General features: G+C 53.6%; 1 protein-coding gene across 2 annotated transcripts; it reads left to right on the top strand.

Moving 5' to 3' along the window:
* The first annotated feature begins 9,656 nt into the window (after window positions 1–9,656).
* Window positions 9,657–17,957, top strand: Spdef (SAM pointed domain containing ETS transcription factor). Of its 2 annotated transcripts, XM_004649560.2 has the most exons (5): window positions 9,657–10,065; window positions 12,226–12,423; window positions 12,745–12,792; window positions 12,913–13,059; window positions 17,411–17,957. In XM_004649560.2, exons 1-5 carry the CDS (start codon window positions 9,657–9,659, stop codon window positions 17,587–17,589), a joined length of 981 nt encoding a protein of 326 aa, XP_004649617.1. In that variant the 3' UTR covers window positions 17,590–17,957. The 2 variants fall into 2 exon arrangements, with proteins under 2 accessions (XP_004649617.1, XP_004649618.1); XM_004649561.2 differs by lacking the exon at window positions 12,745–12,792.
* Window positions 17,958–18,404: the final 447 nt, after the last annotated feature.

Below are 18,404 nucleotides of genomic sequence, written 5' to 3'. Positions count from 1 at the left end.
GCCTCGAACTCATGGTGATCCTCCTAGCTCTGCCTCCCAAGTGCTGGGATTAAAGGTGTGTGCCACCACACCCGGCTCATTTTCTTAAAAAGTATTTGTTTATTATTTCAGATAGAAATAGAGAATGGGCATGTGAAATCAAGAGCTCCTAACAAAGTCTGTTTTGTGCCCACTTAAAATGTTTTTTTATTTATATTCGGATTGGAGAGATGGCTTAGTATTTAAGGCATTTGCCTGCCAAGCCAAAGGACCCAGGTTCGATTCCCCAGGATCCATGTTAGCCAGATGAACAAGATGGCACATGTGTCTAGTTCATTTGCAGTGGCTGGAGGCCCTGATGTGCCCATTCTCCCTCTCTCTCTCCTTCTTTCTTTGTCTAATAAATAAATAAATAAATAAATTGTACTTACATATATACAATATCAACCTATTAAGTACCCTCCTCCCTTCCTTTCTCTTCCCTTTACGTCTCCTTTTTAACTTACTGGCCTCTGCTACTAAGTATTTTTAATATATATATATATTTTTTAAATTGTTTATGTTCACAAGGAGAGAGAGAGGAGAAAATAGGTGTGCCTGGGCCTCCTGCCACTGCAAACGAACTCCAGATACATGCACCACTTTTTGTGTCTGGCTTTATGTGAGTACTGGGGAATCAAACCTGGACCATCAGGCTTTGCAAGTAAGTGCCTTTAACAACTGCTGAGCCGTCTCTGTAGCCGTGTGTGTGTGTGTGTGTGTGTGTGTGTGTGTGTGTGTGTGCAGATGTGTGCCTCATCTGCACGCATGCAGAAGCTAAAGGAAAACATCCAGTACCCTCTTAGTGCTCATCCACATTTATCCTTGAAATGAGATTTCTCCCTCAACCTGGAACTGCTGTCAGTCAGCCAGCCCCAGCAATTCTCCAGTCCCTGTCCCCGCAGACTGGGGTTGCAGATGTGTTTGGCCACACCCATCTTTTTACATGGTTTCTGGGGGATTAAAGATGGCAGTCTCCGCCCAGTGTGGTGGCACATGCCTTTAATTCCGGCACTCAGGAGGCACAGGTAGGAGGATCGCCATGAGTTCAAGGCCAACCTGAGACTACATAATGAATTTCAGGTCAGACTGGACTAGACTGAGACCCTACCTTGAAAAACCAAAAATAATGGGTTGGAGAGATGGCTTAACGGTTAAGGCACTTGCCTGCGAAGCCTAAGGACCCAGGTTTGATTCTCCAAGTCCCACATTAGCCTGATACACAAGGTGGTACATGCGTCTGGAGTTCGTTTGCAGTGGCTGGAGGCCCTTGGAGCCCCCATTCTCTCTCTCCCTTCCCCCCCTCTCTCACTCTGTCTCAAATAAAATAAATTTAAAAAAAAAAGAAAGAAAAAACAAAAATAAAAGGGTGTGCAGTCTCCATTCCAAAAGGCCATCATGCTTAATTCCTCTTAACCACTGAGCAATCACTGCATCCCCTCTCTTTAGTTTATTTTTATTTATTTCTTATTGTTTTTTGTTTTGTTTTGTTTGGGGAGGCTTTTTTTTTTTTTTTTGGTTTGTTTGTTTTTGGTTTTCAAGGTAAGGTTTCACTCTAGCTCAGGTTGACCTGGAATCCACCATGTAGTCTCAGGGTGGCCTCAAACTCTTGGCAATCCTCCTACCTCTGCCTCCCAAGTGCTGGGATTAAAAGCATGCACCTCCACGCCCAGCCCGTTTTATTTATTTATTTTTGCAACAAGGTTTCATGCAACCTAGGGTGGCCTCAAACTTGCTATATAGCTGAGACTGGACTTGAACTCCTGATCCTCTTGTCTCAGAGCCTTCCAGGTGCTGGGATGACCAGCGTGTGCCTCCACATCTGGGTCTCCAATCCTACCCCTCTACCATCTTCCTTCCAAATCGCAAAGTCAGGTTGTGGGGCAGTGGTGGCTCATGAGCTGCTTCGTGGCTCAGGAAGTTCTGGGGCTCAGGTGTGGCATACTTCTAGCACATGGTAGGCGGGAGAGGATAAGAAGAGCCTGGCCGGCCTCAACTACAAAAGACCCTATCTCCAAAAGCAAACAAATTAAGGCAGAGGTAGGGGGATCACAGTGAGATCTCAGGAGGCCACCCTGAGACCATATAGTGAATTCCGGGTCAGCCTGGGCTAGAGTGAAACCCTACGTCAAAAAAATAAATAAATAGGGCTGGAGAGAGATGGCTTAGCAGTTAAGCGCTTGCCTGTGAAGCCTAAGGACCCCGGTTCGAGGCTCGGTTCCCCAGGTCCCACGTTAGCCAGATGCACAAGGGGGCGCACGCGTCTGGAGTTCGTTTGCAGAGGCTGGAAGCCCTGGCGTGCCCATTCTGTCTCTCTCCCTCTATCTGTCTTTCTCCCTGTGTCTGTCTCTCTCAAATAAATAAATAAATAAATAAAAATAAATAAATAAGCTGGACGTGGTGGCGCACACTTTAATCCCAGCACTAGGGAGGCAGAAATAGGAGGATCACTGTGAGCTCGAGGCCACCCTGAGATTACATAGTGAATTCCAGGTCAGTCTGGGCTAGAGTGAGACCCTACCACGAAAAAACAACAAAAATAGTGGTAGTAATAATAATAAATAAATAAAACCCTCCAAAGGTTCTGGAGCCTACTTGATTTGTGGGAAACAGAAGAGACAACTGTCCAAGAGGGCCAGGCTAATCCAGACCTCACGTGAGGAGAGAACTGAAGGGCCTGAGCTCCTCCCGGGCCTTAGGCACAAACTCAAGTTCCAAGATGTTTGGACCAAGGTGGGTCCCCGCACGCCCGAGACTGTGAGTCTTTGTGCCACCCAGGCTCTGCTACTGCAGCTGTGGTGGGGCTGGGGTGTGCAGGGGCCAGGGGAGGAGGTGACCTGCGCAGGTGCAGAGCAGTGGTCCTGGGAATCTACAGGTGCCACTTCTGAAGAGAGGTGAGGATGGACCTTGAAGCCAGGCGTGGTGGCGCACCCCTTTAATCCCAGCACTTGGGAGGCAGAGGTAGGAGGATTGCCGTTGAGTTTGAGGCCACCCTCAGACTACATAGTGAATTCCAGGTCAGCCTGGATCCAACCTTGAAAACAATCGAAAAACAAAACAAAAGAAAGATGGATCTTGAATTCGAGTCCCACATATGGACATATGCTAGAGCAGGTCACAGTGCCCTTGCCTGTCAGGTGGAAACAACACTGGCTCCCTCCGATGCCTGGGAGGGCCCAGCAGAACAGTTTATTTGGTTTGGCCTTTGCCTTGTCCCAGAAAGAATTGGGATCTGTGTCAGTAAAGGGAGGTGGATGCCAGGCACCATGAAGCAAGCTGCAGAGGGGACACTCAGCTGGCCCCAGTATCCCATCTGACCTCCGGCTGCCCAGGGGAGAAGTGAGAGGAGCAGATGGGACCAGGCTTTCTTGGTGACCCCACAGCTCTGCTTCCTGGTCCCCAGCTCCGCTTGCTCACCATCCTGCCCCTGCAGAGCTCCGCCCCTTTTCTCCCTGCGGCCCTCCAACCCAGCTGCTAGGCTGCTGGTTGATGCTACAGGGGAACACCAGAGAGCAAGGCAGAGCGGAGGTCTGGGCAGATGTGGAGCCTGGGCTCAGGGGTGGCCAGGGGTCTAGGAGCCTGTCTCTTCTTTTACTGTTTCCTTCCGTCCTGCCCTTGGACACCTAGGGCCCCAGAGGTTGGGGGCAGCCACTTTGGGGTGCCTGAGAGAGGCTCAGAGCTGTGCATCCTGCATCACCCAGGCTGGGACCCTTTCCAAGCAATTCTGTGTGGTGGTCTCATATAGCCCAGGCTGGCCTCAAACTCTCTATGTAGCTAAGGATAGCCTTGAACTCCTGGTTGTCTTGCTTCTGCCTCCTGGGTATATGAGTTGGTGGCCAGAACTCTGGGCAGGACAAGGCAGCAGTAAGCAACAGGCCTGCCTTGAATCCAGTTCATTTGAAGAGCTGTCTTGCCAGGCGTGGTGGCACACGCCTTTAGTCCCAGCACTCAGGAGGCAGAGGTAGGAGGATTGCCGTGAGTTCGAGGCCACCCTGAGACTACAGAGTAAATTGCAGGTTAGCCTGAGCTAGAGTGAAACCCTACCTAAAAAAACAAAAAAACCCTGTTTTGAAGGTTGAGGCTTCTGGGATAGGCAGGCCCAGAGGGGCAGAAATGGGCAGGGGAGCGGCAGGCCAGGGAAGGCTAGAGAGCTGCCGAGGAGGCTACAGCTGCTGCCCGCAGGTTGTGCCTAGGCAAGGTGCTGACCTTCGGGGGTACCAGGGGCAGGTTATGGGGTCCTGCCCACTCTGTGGCTCTTGGCTAGGTGAGAGGCTCATCACCACACCCTTCCATCCCATTAAAGGGGCCCCGAGTGGACAGAACAGGGAAGCGGGCAACAGCCAGGGCCAGACCTGCAGCTCCCCCTCCAGCAATGAGCTGTGGCGGCGGGTGGCACTGAGCAGGGGTACAGAGTGGCTCCATGGCACTCTTCTCCCAGGGCCTGAAGCTGGGCTCTGGACTCTGGGCCACTTTTATGCCACTGCACAGTAACCAAGAAGTGGGGTTTGAAAACCAGGATCAGGTGGATTGTGGAACACAGAGGCTCCCACCCTAGGACTGCTGGGCCTTTTCTAAGGGCCTCCCAGGCAACCACTTCTCCCGAGCTGAGGTGCCAGGTGCGGTGTGGGAGCTGGGACACAGGGACAGGGATGGCCTAAGGGGGGTGGGCAGGGAACAGCTGAGCTCAGCCTTCACCGCTGGTCCCCGTCCCCTCCTCTTCTCTGCTTTCCTGGGGATCAAGAAGCACCGAGAGAGAGACAGAGGCAGAGCAGGGGGGGGGGGCTCGGAGCTGTGCATTCCCGCCCACCGACCCTCGGTGCGGCCCTGCCCCTCCACCAGCTGTCGCCAAGCTTCCTTTGTCCAGACAGGCTGCCGGGGCTGTGGGGCAGGAGGAAGCCAGACTTGCTGAGCCTTAATCCTTGACACCAGCTCGAGGTTTGGGGGCTGAAGGCATCGCTCTGGAGACCACAGACCTGGGCAGCTGAGAGCTGCGCATGGGCGACCTGCTGTGCAAGGCATCCGGGCCTGGCAGAGCCCCTCGCGTCCCTGACCCCTCTGCCTATGGGGAATAGGGACCTAAATGCCAGGGTCCGGTTCTGCTACGTGAGCCTCACCTTTCCTATGTTCTCAGCTCCCCATACATATCACCTGGAGATAGATACATATATATGCATAATACATATACATATATACACATACATATATAAATACATATATACACATATACATATATGCACATACACATACATACACACACATATATACACACACACACACACACACACATGTATTTGGGTTTTCAAGGTAGGGTTTCACTCTAGTCCAGGCTGACCTGGAATTCTCAGCTGGCCTCAAACTCAGAGCGATCCTCCCACCTCTGCCTCCCCAGAGCTGGGGTTAAAGGCGTGCGTCACCACGCCCGGCCCCTCACCTGAAGATGGAAGCCATTGAATCATGGGCTGAATTGCCCAGCAGCAGTGAGAAGTGAGGTAGAGCTGGTGGGGAGGCTCGCTGGGGAAGGAGAGCTTGGAGATGAGAAAGTAGAAACATCTTGGGCAAGAGGACAGCAACACAGAAGGAAAATGACCATGCTTGTGCCCATTGCAAGGGACCAGGCAAGAAATGCCAGCCAGCCCCACTAAAGCTTGGATGTGTATGTGGCCACTATGCCAACCTGTGATTTGATCCAAACACACCACCAATCAGCACCGGGTTCCCTCCCCCACGCTAAGCTTTCTTCCCGCCTCCTATAAAATGATCACATGACATATTATCTCCTCCAGTTCTGTGTGGGCTGTGTAGGAGGTGGGTTCAATGATGACCTCTGCCCATCAAGATGGGGGAAGGCGGGCAGTGGGTGCCATGCTAGATTTAAAAAAAATGTTTTATTTATTTATTTAACAGAGAGAGAGAGAAAGAGGGGATGGGTACACCAGGGCCTCCAGGTGCTGTAAATGAACTCCAGACACATGCGCCCCCTTGTGCATCTGGCTTACGTGGGCCCTGGGGAATTGAACTGGGGTCCTTAGGTTTCACAGGTAAACGCCTTAACTGTTAAGCCATTTCCCCAGCCCTCATGCTAGATTTTTAAAAAATTATTTATGTATTTGAGAGGGAGAGAATGGGCATGTCAGGGCCTCTAGCTTCTGCAAACGAACTCCAGACACACGTGCCACCTTGTGTACCCAGGCTTACATGTGTCCTGGGGAATCAAACCTACATCCTTTGGCTTTGCCAGCAAACGCCTTAAACACTAAGCCATCCCTCCAACCCCATGCCAAGTTCTTGAGCACAGGAGTGTCCAATGAAAGAGTGCTGAACTTGACAATGAGGTAGGGTGAACAACCAGGAGGTGGACTTTGGAGAATGAAGGGGTCTCAAGCAGGAGGTAGGCAGAACCTCTGGGAAGAGAGGATCAGCCAGAGCAGGGGTCTCAGAGAACTGTGGTCCAAGAAGCGGAGCTCACATGTGGCCAGGTGGGAGCTTGGGTGAGGCTGGGCAACCTCCCTGAACCTGGCCCTCTGCCTCTCTGAGAGGAGGCATGAGTCCATGTCCTCAGGCTGTGGGTGGGAGGGGCAGTGAGATGAGAGAGCAGAGCCCAGAGCCTACATTCCCTGTGCAGTGACCTCTTCTCCCAGCCCAGCTCTGTCCTGGAAGGGAAGCCAGGGTCACAGCCTCAGCCCACACTGGCAAAGCGAGTTGCTGGGCACCGGCAACTGGGCTCAGTGGAGAGCTCCTTGGCATCGTGGAGAAGGGCGAGAGGGGCTGGAGTGTGGGTCAGAGGGGAGCAGGGTTCTCCGCTGATGAGGGTGTCCTGGACCAGGGGCTCTCTGCACCTCAAGTTCCCCATCAGCAAAACTGTGAGAATACAGCAGAGGGTGCCTCTTTCCCAGGGAGGGGAGGTGCCAGGGCCATGGAACTCACTCAGTAGATGTGTCAAGGGCTTATTGCACCCCGACTTGGCCATCACCCTGCTGTTCCCCCCCCCCATCAGCCCCTCATGCCACAGGTGCCCCGATCCCAGCACCTGCCTCCTCCCTACCTTCCTTCCCACCTGTAACCAAGGCTGTACAAACAGGAGGCTGCTTGGAAGCAAGTTCCACTGCTTCTTGGGAAAGCTGCTACCGGGCACTGGGCCTAAGGAGCTGGCAGGGACTACCTTAACGTGGCACATGCAGAGGTGCTGGGGACGTGGATGTGGGGGGAGGGCTGGGGGGCTGGTGGGGCTTTCCCCGGGTGGGGCCACCTGAGCAGCAGGCTGTGGGCACAGGCCAGGGTGGAGACTTAGTGGCAGAGCGGGCTGTGGCGCTGCCAGGTAAACACAGTGTTTGCACAGAAGGACTTGACATGATTCCAGACCTGCCCTCTGTCCCCCGCAACTGCAGCCTCCCCAACCCCTTCCCTACCCACCCCACCCACCCTGACCTTTTCTTCCTTGTCATTTAAAGGAGCCCTTGAAAGGAAGAGTTGGAGTCCAAGGAAACACCCTGTTCTTCTCCCCTGTTGGCTTGCTTTCTGTGCAGGAAACTGAAAGGCTTGTCTTGGAAGTGTAGGGAGGCTGGGCCCTGAACAAGACGGGGTACAGGTAGAAGGAGTTGAGCTTCCACTCAGCTCCGTTCACCACCAACCTGAGCTAGCCAGAGAGGCGGCTGTGTCGTTTTCTGAAGCGCATGGAGGTTTTGAAGAGGTTAGCAGTGGCCTTTGAGAAACTGGAGGAATTGCGTGTTTCCCCTTGCCCCACCTGCAAGGGCAATGCCAGCTGTACAGGGAGGCTAAGCAGGTGGGTCCTTCAGGATGACTGGAGATAAGCCAGGGTGTCCTGGGCCTCCCCACTGCCCTATTGTCCTCTGGTGAGTTTTATGTATTTATAATTTATTTGTAATTTATTTGCAAGCAGACACACACACATACACAGAGAGAGAGTGAGTATGGGTGCACCAGGGCCTCTAGCCACTGCAAATGAACTTCAGATGCATGCACCACTTTGTACATCCGGCTTACATAGGTCCTGAGGAACTGAACCTGGATCATTAGGCCCTGGAGGCAAGTGCCTTAACTGCTGAGCCATCTCTCCAGCCCTGCAGTGAGTTTGCCACAGAAAGGCTTCCCATTGTCAGGTACCAGCCTCCTTTCTGCTAGCTGCTTTCAGATTAAACAGGGACTGGTCTCCTCAACCAGGCTGCAGCCTTCACCATCATCCCCACCCAGCCAGGCCGGCATTTCCCCCAGCTCTGACCCACCACCAGCCAGCCAGATGGCCCTCGGCACACTCTGCCCTCCTCTTTTTAGGGGCTCCGTAGTGGGGGCCCAAGGTTCTTTCTTGGTGATCCTCTACTTGCCCCCAAATTCCTGGCAGCCAGGGTCTGATGAGTATGGCCCAGGTGTGTGTTCAGCAGAGGTCCTCAGAGTCTCAGCATGTGTGGGTCCCACTTCTAGGCTGAGCCAATCCTTCAGGGCTGAAAGCGGAGAAAACAGGGGCCCCAGGAGTGAGCTGGAGGGCCCTGCAAATGTGTCTCAATATAGAATGAAACAGGCCGTGTGCGCAGGGCAGGACCCCCGACAGTGCCTCTCAGAGACACCAGACTGTCACTCTGTGACTCCAAGTCGCTGTGGAGGGGAGGCCAGTGACTCCCTGATGTGTGAGCGCTGTAACACCTCATCCCCTAGGCTCCTTGGCCCAATGAAGATGATTCAGGATGGAGGCCACCTCGCTGTCTAAAGCGGGATAAAAGACAGTAGCGTGCCTGTAACAGGGATGGCTTCTGTCCTGCGAGCAGGGACCATGCGCACGGTCAGCCTCGTCCAGGCCTCAGTCTGCTCAGCCGCAAGTGGGGTTCTGTGCTCACGGCGAGGACGAAGGGCAAGTGAGAGCCTCCGACGCTTGTCTCAGCCCAGCCCATGTGGCAGAATTGCTGCTTCAGCCGGGCGTGGCGGCACACGCCTTTAGTCCCAGCACTTGGAGGCAGAGGCAGGAGGATCATAGTGGGCCACCCTGAGACTACAGAGTGAATTCCAGGTCAGCCTGAGCTAGAGTGAGACACCACCTCAAAAAAAAAAAAAAAAAAAAGAAGAAGTCGGGCATAGCAGCTCACTCCCATAATCCTAGAACTTGAGGAGGCTGAATTAACCAGCATGGGGTTATAGTGTGAGTTCCAGGTCAGCCTGCGATAGACTGAAACCTTATTACAAAATAATAGTAATAAATAGATAATTAGCCGGGCATGGTGGCACACGCCTTTAATCCCAGCACTCGGGAGGCAGAGGTAGGAGGATCGCCGTGAGTTCGAGGCCACTCTGAGACTGCATAGTGAATTCTAGGTCAGCCTGGGCTAGAGTGAGACCCTACCTCGAAAAAACAAAAAAAAAAAAAAATAAGATAATCAATAAACTGCTGCTCCCAGCTGTCCACATCCTGTTCTACCCACATGCCTACCTCACTGTCTTTCCCGGCCAGCCCTGTCCTTGCTGCCCAGTGACCCAGAAGCCCCCAGCTCTCTCTCTGGCCCAGCCCACTGATCACTGGGCCCTTAGCCCTGTAACCAGCTTAGCGGCCCCCATAGAGCTGGGGCAGCAGTAAGACCGATTCCCTCTCCTCTCTCCCTTCTGCAGACGCAGCCAGCAGCCCCAGCCGCAGCAGCATGGGCAGCGCCAGCCCAGGCCTGAGCACCGTGTCCCCCAGCTGTCTGCTGCTGTCCCCCGACGGGGTGCTGCGGACAAGCATGGAGAAGGGGGCGGTGGGGACAGTGGGTCCCGAGAAGCGAGCCTGGAGCCCCAGCCCGCCCGCCACGCCCGAGCAGGGCTTGTCCACTTTCTACCTCTCCTACTTTAACATGCTGTACCCAGAGGACGGCAGCTGGGCGGCCAAGGGCCCGGTGGCTAGTGTGAAGGAGGAGCCACCGGAGGAGCCAGAGCAGTGCCCTGTCATCGACAGCCAGGCCCCCGGGGGCAGCCTGGATGAACACTCCCTGGAGCAGGTGCAGTCCATGGTGGTGGGCGAGGTCCTGAAGGACATTGAGACTGCCTGTAAACTACTCAACATCACCGCAGGTGAGACCCTCCCCCCCCCCCCCCGCCACCGCCACCTCGGCCTGCCCCAGCCCTACTCCTCCTGGACGCATCTCCCCTCACCCCTCACTGCTTGCTTTTCCCTCAGCTCTCACCTAACCCTAACCCTAACCCTCCGCACCTGCCGCTCACTCAGCCTAGGATGCTCTCCTCAAATATCTTCTCAGGACCCAACTCAGCAAGGCCTTCTCTGACACTCTATTGAGATTCGTGGCCCCCCCTCCAGATCCCACCTTGCATTCCCTGCCCCCCCCACAATTTTCCTGCTTTTTAAATATATTTTTAATTAAAATTTTTTAATTGTTTTTGTTTTTCGAGGTAGTGTCCTGCTTTAGTCCAGGCTGACCTGGAATTCACTGTGTGGTCTCAGTGTGGCCTCAAACAGTGATCCTCCTACGTCTGCCTCCCGAATGCTGGGATTAAAGGCGTGCGCCACCATGACCAGCCCGCCTTTTTTTTTTTTTTAAATAATTTCTTTAGTTTTATTTGCAAGCAGAGAGCAAGAGAGTTAGACAGAGAGAATGGGTGCTCCAGGGCCTCCAGCGATTGCAAATGAACTCGACACATGTATCCCTTGTGCATCTGGTTTACGTGAGTCTTGAGGAATCGAACCTGGGTCCTTTGTTTTCACAGGCAATTAACTGCTAATCCATCTCTCTAGCCCCATTTTCCTGCTTTTATGTTGCATTGCCATCTGACACGATGCTCATTTCCTACCTTCCTTCCTGTCTGTCCCCAACAAAGGATGTGGTCCTTGGGGGCCAGGGCATTTCCCTTGATCCTTCATTTCTACATCTCCTGCTCCCAGGACAGCCATGAACTTAGCAATAGAACCACAAACTTTTCTCCATCTGCGGGCCGTGTTCTAGGACTGGGAAACTGGCAGGGGAACACGACACAGAACATGACCCACGTGTGCCTGGGGCAGACATGCTGGGTCATGAGTAAACAGGTGAATGTGGTCTTGCTGGCAGGGAAGGCTCTGAGGAGGATGGAGCTCAGCGTACACGTGCCTGCCACGCTTGGGGATGTGTCATGGAGCCGATGCTGTTGGTGAAGGACTCTTGGGTCTCTGTTCCCTGTGTGTATTCTCTGTCCATGGGAGGAGGGGAGACAGGCCTGGCCAACCTCCCAAATCCCCTTTCTGGTGGCTTTCCCACCACACCCGATCCCTCAGGTTTGAGAGGGGTGTGTTCTCAGAACAATGAGGACAGAGACAAATTGCGCTGGGTGTATATAGTGGGAGCAGTCTGGTTTGCTGGCGGTCCCGGAGGACTCAGCCTGAACCACGGAGATCATGGCTCCACTGAAACCTCAACTGCAGCCTGGCTCCACCTCCATGCACAGCAGGAACCCCCCCCCCCAAGAGCCAGTGACTTCCTCCGGGCCTGTGCCACCGGACCCATAAGCACCCTGGACCCTGAGCAGTTCCTAAACAACCAGCCTTTAAACATGTTTTACTTATGTAAGAGCGAAAGAGAAAAAAAAAAAAAGCCGGGCATGGTGACGCACACCTTTAATCCCAGCACCCGGGAGGCAGAGATAGGAGGATCACTGTGAGTTTGAGGCCACCCTGAGACTACATAGTGAATTCCAGGTCAGCCTGGGCTAGAGTGAGCCCCTCCCCTGAAAAACAAAACAATAACAACAAAAAATTGGGCTGGAGGGATGCCTTGGTGGTTAAGGCGTTTGCCTGCAAAGCCAAAGGACCCAGGTTCGATTCTCCAGGGCCCGCATAAACCAGATGTACAGAGTGGCACATGCATTTGGAGTTTGTTTGCAGACGCTGAAGGCCCTGGCTTGCACATTCTTCCCCTTACCCCCACCCCTCCTCTCTCTCTCAAATAAAAATAAATAAATAAATAGAAGAGGTAACTTGGGACGCTCAGGGGTTTCTGGCTGACAGTTCCTTCAGAACTCCGGTCCCAAGGAAAGCCTGTGGAGGGCCTGGATGTGATAGAGATGCAGAGGTAGGAAGCTTATCTTAAGGCTCCTTTCTGTCACTCCCTCTTTCCTGGGGTGTCTGCCTCCACGGGGCCCCTCAAGGCCCTGGTGGTCCCCACCATGACGGGAGCATGGTCCTGAGTCACGAGTCCTCGACTGTCCCATCCCCGTGCTGAAACAGTGTCGCCTCTCGCTCAGACCCCGGGGACTGGAGCCCCAGCAACGTGCAGAAGTGGCTGCTGTGGACCGAGCACCAGTACCGGCTGCCGCCCGCGGGCAAGGCCTTCCAGGAGCTGGGAGGCAAGGAGCTGTGCGCCATGTCGGAGGAGCAGTTCCGCCAGCGCTCACCCCTGGGCGGGGACATGCTGCACGCCCACCTGGACATCTGGAAGTCAGGTGCGACATGGCAAGGGCTGAGTCCTCTCCCGGGCTTCCAGTGGGCCACCAAGGGGGCAGTCAGACCCGAATGCTGGCGAAGGACTGCCTGTCTCTGGCGCCTCGCCCCAGCCTCAGTGGCAGCAGCCTCCCTGGGTCTCTAGGGAACTGCCAAAGCCCACAGACCGTCCGCAGGTGAAGTCAGGTGAAGACGAGTCAGACCGTGAGTGACAGAACCGAGACCTCAGCATCCCAAGAAGTCAGTCCCCCCCTGACACCCTTCCCTCCCCGCGTGGGCCTTCTACCGGGTCTCCAACCCCCTCCTCCTTGTCCGCTCCACAGCGGCCTGGATGAAGGAGAGGACCTCGCCCGGGGCCATCCACTACTGCGGTGAGCCAGGCAAGGGGACAGGGAGGTCAGGTCCGGGCCGGGACCGGGGCTGAGGATGGCTGCCCCCGAAGCGGGTGACCGCGGCTGCCACTCACCCACCCCATCCCCCCCGGCCGCCAGCCTCCACCAGCGAGGAGAGCTGGACGGACAGCGAAGTGGACTCGTCCTGCTCGGGGCAGCCCATCCATCTGTGGCAGTTTCTCAAGGAGCTGCTGCTCAAGCCCCACAGCTACGGCCGCTTCATCCGCTGGCTCAACAAGGAGAAAGGCAAGCCCAGCGGCCGGGCGGCGGGGGCGGGGCTCCCGGGAAGGGGCGGGGCTTCTGCGCGGGGCGGGGCTCTGGAGGAGGGCGGGGTCCCGGAAGGGGAGGAGCCTTGTAAGGAGGGGCGGGGCTTATGCGTGGGAGGGCTCTGGAGGAGGGCGGGGCCCTGGAAGGGGAGGAGCCTATGCACGGAGGGGCGGGGCTTCTGTGGGGAGAGGCGGGGCTTCCATAGCGGAAGAACTGCAAGGAGGGACGGCATGGGGCTCTGGTAAGGGCAGGGCTTCGGAAGGCGAGTCTAGGTTTCTTAATTGTGGGCGGGGCTCCAGGAAGGGTGGAGCTTCTGCACGGAGAGGTGGGGCTCCAGGATGGGAGGGGCTTCTGTCTGGGTGGGCGTGGCTCGAGCAGGGAGGGATTGGGCTTGGAGAGGCTTTGTGGGGGGTCGGTCTGAGGCGGGGCCTAGCCTGACTTGCCTTGTGTCAGTCTAGTTCCCCACCCCATTCCCCGCCCCTCGGTAGTCGCCCCAGGGTCTGGGGGCAGCTTGCACCCTCTGTCCCCTGCAGCCTCCGCCCTGGGCAGAGACTAGAATATTTGCTGAGAATGGGACTGGGTCTTTCCTCAACATATCATGGCTTCACCGGGAGGAGGTGGGTCGTCCAGTCAGAAATACTCTGAGCCCCATATGTACCACCGCTGAAACATTTAAAGACGAGTGAGGGGCGTGGTAGTGCATGCCTTTGATCCTAACACTCACAGCTAGAAGGATCACTGTGAGTTCAAGACCAGCCTGGGACTACAGAGTGAGTTCCAGGTCAGACTGGGTAGAGTGAGACCCTGGAAAAAACAAACAAGCAAAAAGAATTTCAGAAGCTGGGCGTGGTGGGGCACGCCTTTAGTCCCAGCACTCGGGAGGCAGAGGTAGGAGGATCACTATGAGTTCGAGGCCACCCTGAGACTACAGAGTGAGTTTCAGGTCAGCATGAACTAAAGTGAGACCCTACTCTGAAAAACCCGCCCAAAAAAGGAACTTCACGTGGAAATGCAACCTATATATGTACATTTAGTTTTCAACCTATATTTAATTAATACTATATAAATTATTATAATTTAAAAATTGAAATATTCTTGTTAAGTCTATAAAAAACCCACATGGTTTTCACTTCCAGAGCACCTCAGTTACTTTGTTTGTTGAAGCCCTGTTTCACTCTAGTCCAGACTGACCTGAAACTGACTTCGCAGGCTAGGCTGTTCTCCAACACACAGAGATCCTCCTATTTCAGTCTTTTGCATGCTGGGATTATCAGTGTGGGCCGCCATGCCCAGCTTTTTATTCTTATTTTATTTTTAGTTTTTGGTTTTTTGAGGTAGGGTCTCACTGTAGCTCAGACTGACCTGGAATTCACTACGAAGTCTCAGGCCGGCCTTGAACTCATGGTGATCCTCCTACCTCTGCAACCAACCAAGTGCTGGGATTAAAGGCATGTGCCACCACACCCAGCTCTCTTACTATTTTTTAATTTTAAAAAATTGTTTATTTTAATTTAATTTTTTGCGGGTGACAGAGAGAGAGAGAAAGAGGGAAGGAGGAAGAGAGAGAGAAAGAGAGAGAATGGGTGCACCATGGCTTCCAGTCACTGCAAAGGAACTCCAGATGTATGTGCCACCTTGTGCATCTGGCTTACGTGGGTCCTGGGGAATTGAGCCTTGAACTGGGGTCCTTAGACTTCACAGACAAGTGCTTAACCGCTAAGCTATCTCTCCAGCCCTGCTTTTAATTTTTTTTTTTTTTTTTTTGAGATAGTCTCTTGTAGCTTAGACTAGTCTTAAACCCACTATATAGATGAGGTTGGTCTTGAACTCCTGATCCTCCTGCCTCTACTTCTCACATGCTGGAATTATAGTGCCACCACACCTGACCACGACATTTCAGTTTGAACCAGCCACATTTTTAGGTGCTCAAGGGTCACGTGTATGTGACATGCCATGTGTGGTACTGGACGGTGCAGGGCTAGGTGGCTGAGTGGCTAGGTGGTGTGTGTGGTGTGAGGTGGCTTCTAGGCTGTCATAGGCTGCTGTGGTGTGTGGATCCCGGTCCTGTTTATCAAGCGGGCTGGCTTCAGTGAGCAGACCTTGCTGATGCATGCTCCAGCCACCTCGAGGAGTCACAGCGTCCTGAGGGTTTGCCACACTCTGACCTCCAGGGACCTACAGCTTTAGAGGAGACATAGTTATGAAGTAAGCTGTGTTGTGGAGCATTTTGGGACTATGACAGGATGTGGGGGCGGGAAGGAGGCCATCAGCTCTGTCCACATCTGGGAGGACTTCATGAAGGGGGAGAAGAGGGTGAGCTGGGACAGTGGATGAGGCGGCCCTGTGCAAGGCACAGTGGGGTGTCAGCCTGTCACAGCTCAATCGATGTGGCCCTTCCTTGGGCTCCCTTCTAAGCCTTTCTCTCTCTCTCTCTCTCTCTCTCTCTCTCTTTTTTTTTTTTTTTTCTTGTGGTAGGGTCTCACTCTAGCCCAGGCTGACCTGGAATTCACTATGTAGTCTCAGGGTGGCCTCGAACTCACAGCATTCCACTGGTCTGGAATTAAAAGTGTATGCCACCACACCAGGCTCTAAGCCTCTTTTTAAAAGTAAATAATTTAAAAAAAAAAGTAAATAATTTATTTATTATTATTACTATTATTATTTGTTTTTCGAGGTAGGGTCTCACTCTAGCCCAGGCTGACCTGGAATTCACTATGTAGTCTCAGGGTGGCCTCGAACTCACAGCATTCCACTGGTCTGGAATTAAAAGTGTATGCCACCACACCAGGCTCTAAGCCTCTTTTTAAAAGTAAATAATTTATTTATTTATTATTATTATTATTATTATTTGTTTTTTGAGGTAGGGTCTCACTCTAGCCCAGGCTGACCTGAAATTCACTCTGTAGTCTCAGGTTGGCCTCAAACTCATGGTGATCCTTTTAACTTCTGCCTCTGAGATTAAAGGTGTGTGCCACCACACCCAGCCTAAAAATTTATTTATTTGCATGGGTGCTGGGAGGGGCAATATAGGCGCCTCAGGGTCTCTAGCCACTGCAAACAAACTCCAGATGTAGGCTCCACTTTGTGCATCTGGGTTTACATGTGTACTGGGGAATTGAACCCAGATCATTAGGCTTTGCAGGCGAGTGCTTTAACCACTGAGCCATCTCCCAGCCCAAGTTTCTTTTGTTGTTGTTATTCTAATTTTATTTTATTTTATTTTTGGTTTTTTGAGGTAGAGTCTCACTCTAGCACAGGCTGACCTGGAACTCACTATGGAGTCTCAGAGTGGCCTTAAACTCACGGTGATCCTCCTATCTCTGCCTCCCTAGTGTTGGGATTAAAGGCATGTGCTACCACACCTGACTAATTTTATTTTTATATATTTACTTCCCCCACCCCCTGAGGTAGGGTCTTGCTGGAGCTCAGGATGACCTGGAATTCACTGTGGAGTCCCAGGCTGGCCTTGAACTCACAGCGCTCCTCCTACCTTTCCCTCCCAGTGCTGGGATTAAAGGCATGTACCACCATGCCCGGCTTTAAGCCTCCCATGAGATCTCTGGAGCCTCCATGCCAAGCATGTGCAAGGGGCCCACAGACAGCAAAGGACAGAGCCAGGAGCCTCAGCTCAGATATGTTCTTCCCATTTCCTATCAATACATCCTTCCAGACCCCACCGGGTGTCACATACCTGACACCCCAGCTGCTCTGGAGGCAAAGGCAGGAGAGTCACAGGCTTAAGGCTGGCACAGGCTACACAGCAAGACTCGGTCTCAAAAATGAGAAGTTCAGTTAGGCCTGGTGACACACGCTTTTAATCCCAGCACTCGGGAGGCTGAGGTAAGAGGATCGCTGTGAATTCAAGGCCTGCCTGAGACTATAGAGTGAGTTCCAGGTCAGCCTGAGACCCTGCCTCGAAAAACCAAAAAAAAAGAAAGAAAGAAAGAAAGAAAGAAAGAAAGAAAGAAAGAAAGAAAGAAAGAAAGAAAGAAAGAAAGAAAAGAAAAGAAAAGATTCTGGTGTGATGACTCACACCTGTCTCATAACTTGGGAGGCTGAGGCAGGAGGATTGCTGTGGGTTTGAAGCTGGGGACTCTAGAGCTCTCATCCACTTACGGTGGCCTGTAGACCTTGCTTCACACAGGTTAATTTAACCCTTCCCTCAGCTATAAGGCCTATGTCAGGATTTCCCAGAGCCTGGTTCCTCCTCCCTGGAGCTGAAGGAGAGCCCTTTGTGCCCCCTAAAGCTGACGTGGTGATTGTCTCTTTTCTTCCTGCTCCCCTCGTGCTCAATCCCCCCGGCTCCCTGTGGACCCTCACGCGGCCCCAGGCATCTTCAAGATCGAGGACTCTGCGCAGGTGGCCCGGCTGTGGGGCGTGCGCAAGAACCGCCCGGCCATGAACTACGACAAGCTGAGCCGCTCCATCCGCCAGTATTACAAGAAGGGCATTATTCGCAAGCCTGACATCTCCCAGCGCCTCGTCTACCAGTTTGTACACCCTGTCTGAGGTCTGCACCCTGCCCCAGGCCTCAGCCTGGCCCAACCCTGAGCCAGAGGCTGCTGGCATCCCAGGGAGGAGCCACCCCTGCTTGAGGGACACACGATTCTCTGGGACTCTGGGCAAGGGTGCTTCCTTCCCAGACCATACTGTTCTGTCACGGTTCCCTGGAGGATCAGAGGGAGCCACGGCCGCTCCCAAGGAGAGGATTTCTGCTCACTGAGCCTTGGAAGTCCCAAAGCAGTGCCTACAGCAAGGCAGGGTCTCCAGCGAGGCCCCTCACAAGGCAGCATTGTCTCTATTCCATACCCCTGCCACCCATCCCTGTATTGTACCTGGCATGGTGCTAGGAGAAGTATGCACCCTGAGTTTGGGAGCCAGGGGTACCCCAGGAATGGAGAATAAAAATATGAGAGAACTGACAGGTTCCCAGTGTCTGGCTGCGAATGGCGTAGCTGGAGGCTGTCAGTAGTTATGGCTGGTTGTAGTTAAATGGGCCTGAGGCACTCACCATAGGCTTCCCTGGGGAGGTGGCACGGAGCCAAACCTAAGAGGAAGGGGGCAGCTGGTTGGCAGATACTATGGGAGAAAGAGAGACCTCCAGGCCAAGGACACTTAGGTAGTCAAGGTGTCTCCTCATGGTGAGGAGCATCTGCAAGCACACTTTTAGAGGGAAGGTGCCCCGCCCCCTCCTCTGCGGCGCTTTGGTACAGGGCCTGGTGCTGGGGGGCTGGGAGGGGCCAGTATCCTTATCTCTGCTTGGCCAGCTATGGGGGCTGGGTGGCATTGCAGGGTGGGAGAGGGTGGGCTCTTCAGTCCCTGCT

This window comes from Jaculus jaculus, chromosome 8 (genome assembly GCF_020740685.1).
Source record: "Jaculus jaculus isolate mJacJac1 chromosome 8, mJacJac1.mat.Y.cur, whole genome shotgun sequence".
Taxonomy (NCBI): Eukaryota; Metazoa; Chordata; class Mammalia; order Rodentia; family Dipodidae; genus Jaculus; species Jaculus jaculus.
The sequence above is the reverse complement of the archived record's forward strand: the minus strand, read 5'-3'. Positions and strand labels throughout refer to the sequence as shown.

Bases quoted from the DNA above. Each gene is read 5' to 3' on its own strand.
- Spdef (XM_004649560.2), top strand. From the start codon at position 9,657: ATGGGCAGCGCCAGCCCAGGCCTGAGCACCGTGTCCCCCAGCTGTCTG. The intron at 10,066-12,225 runs GTGAGACCCTCC...CCTCTCGCTCAG, and splicing joins ACTACTCAACATCACCGCAG to ACCCCGGGGACTGGAGCCCC. The intron at 12,793-12,912 runs GTGAGCCAGGCA...CCCGGCCGCCAG, and splicing joins CGGGGCCATCCACTACTGCG to CCTCCACCAGCGAGGAGAGC.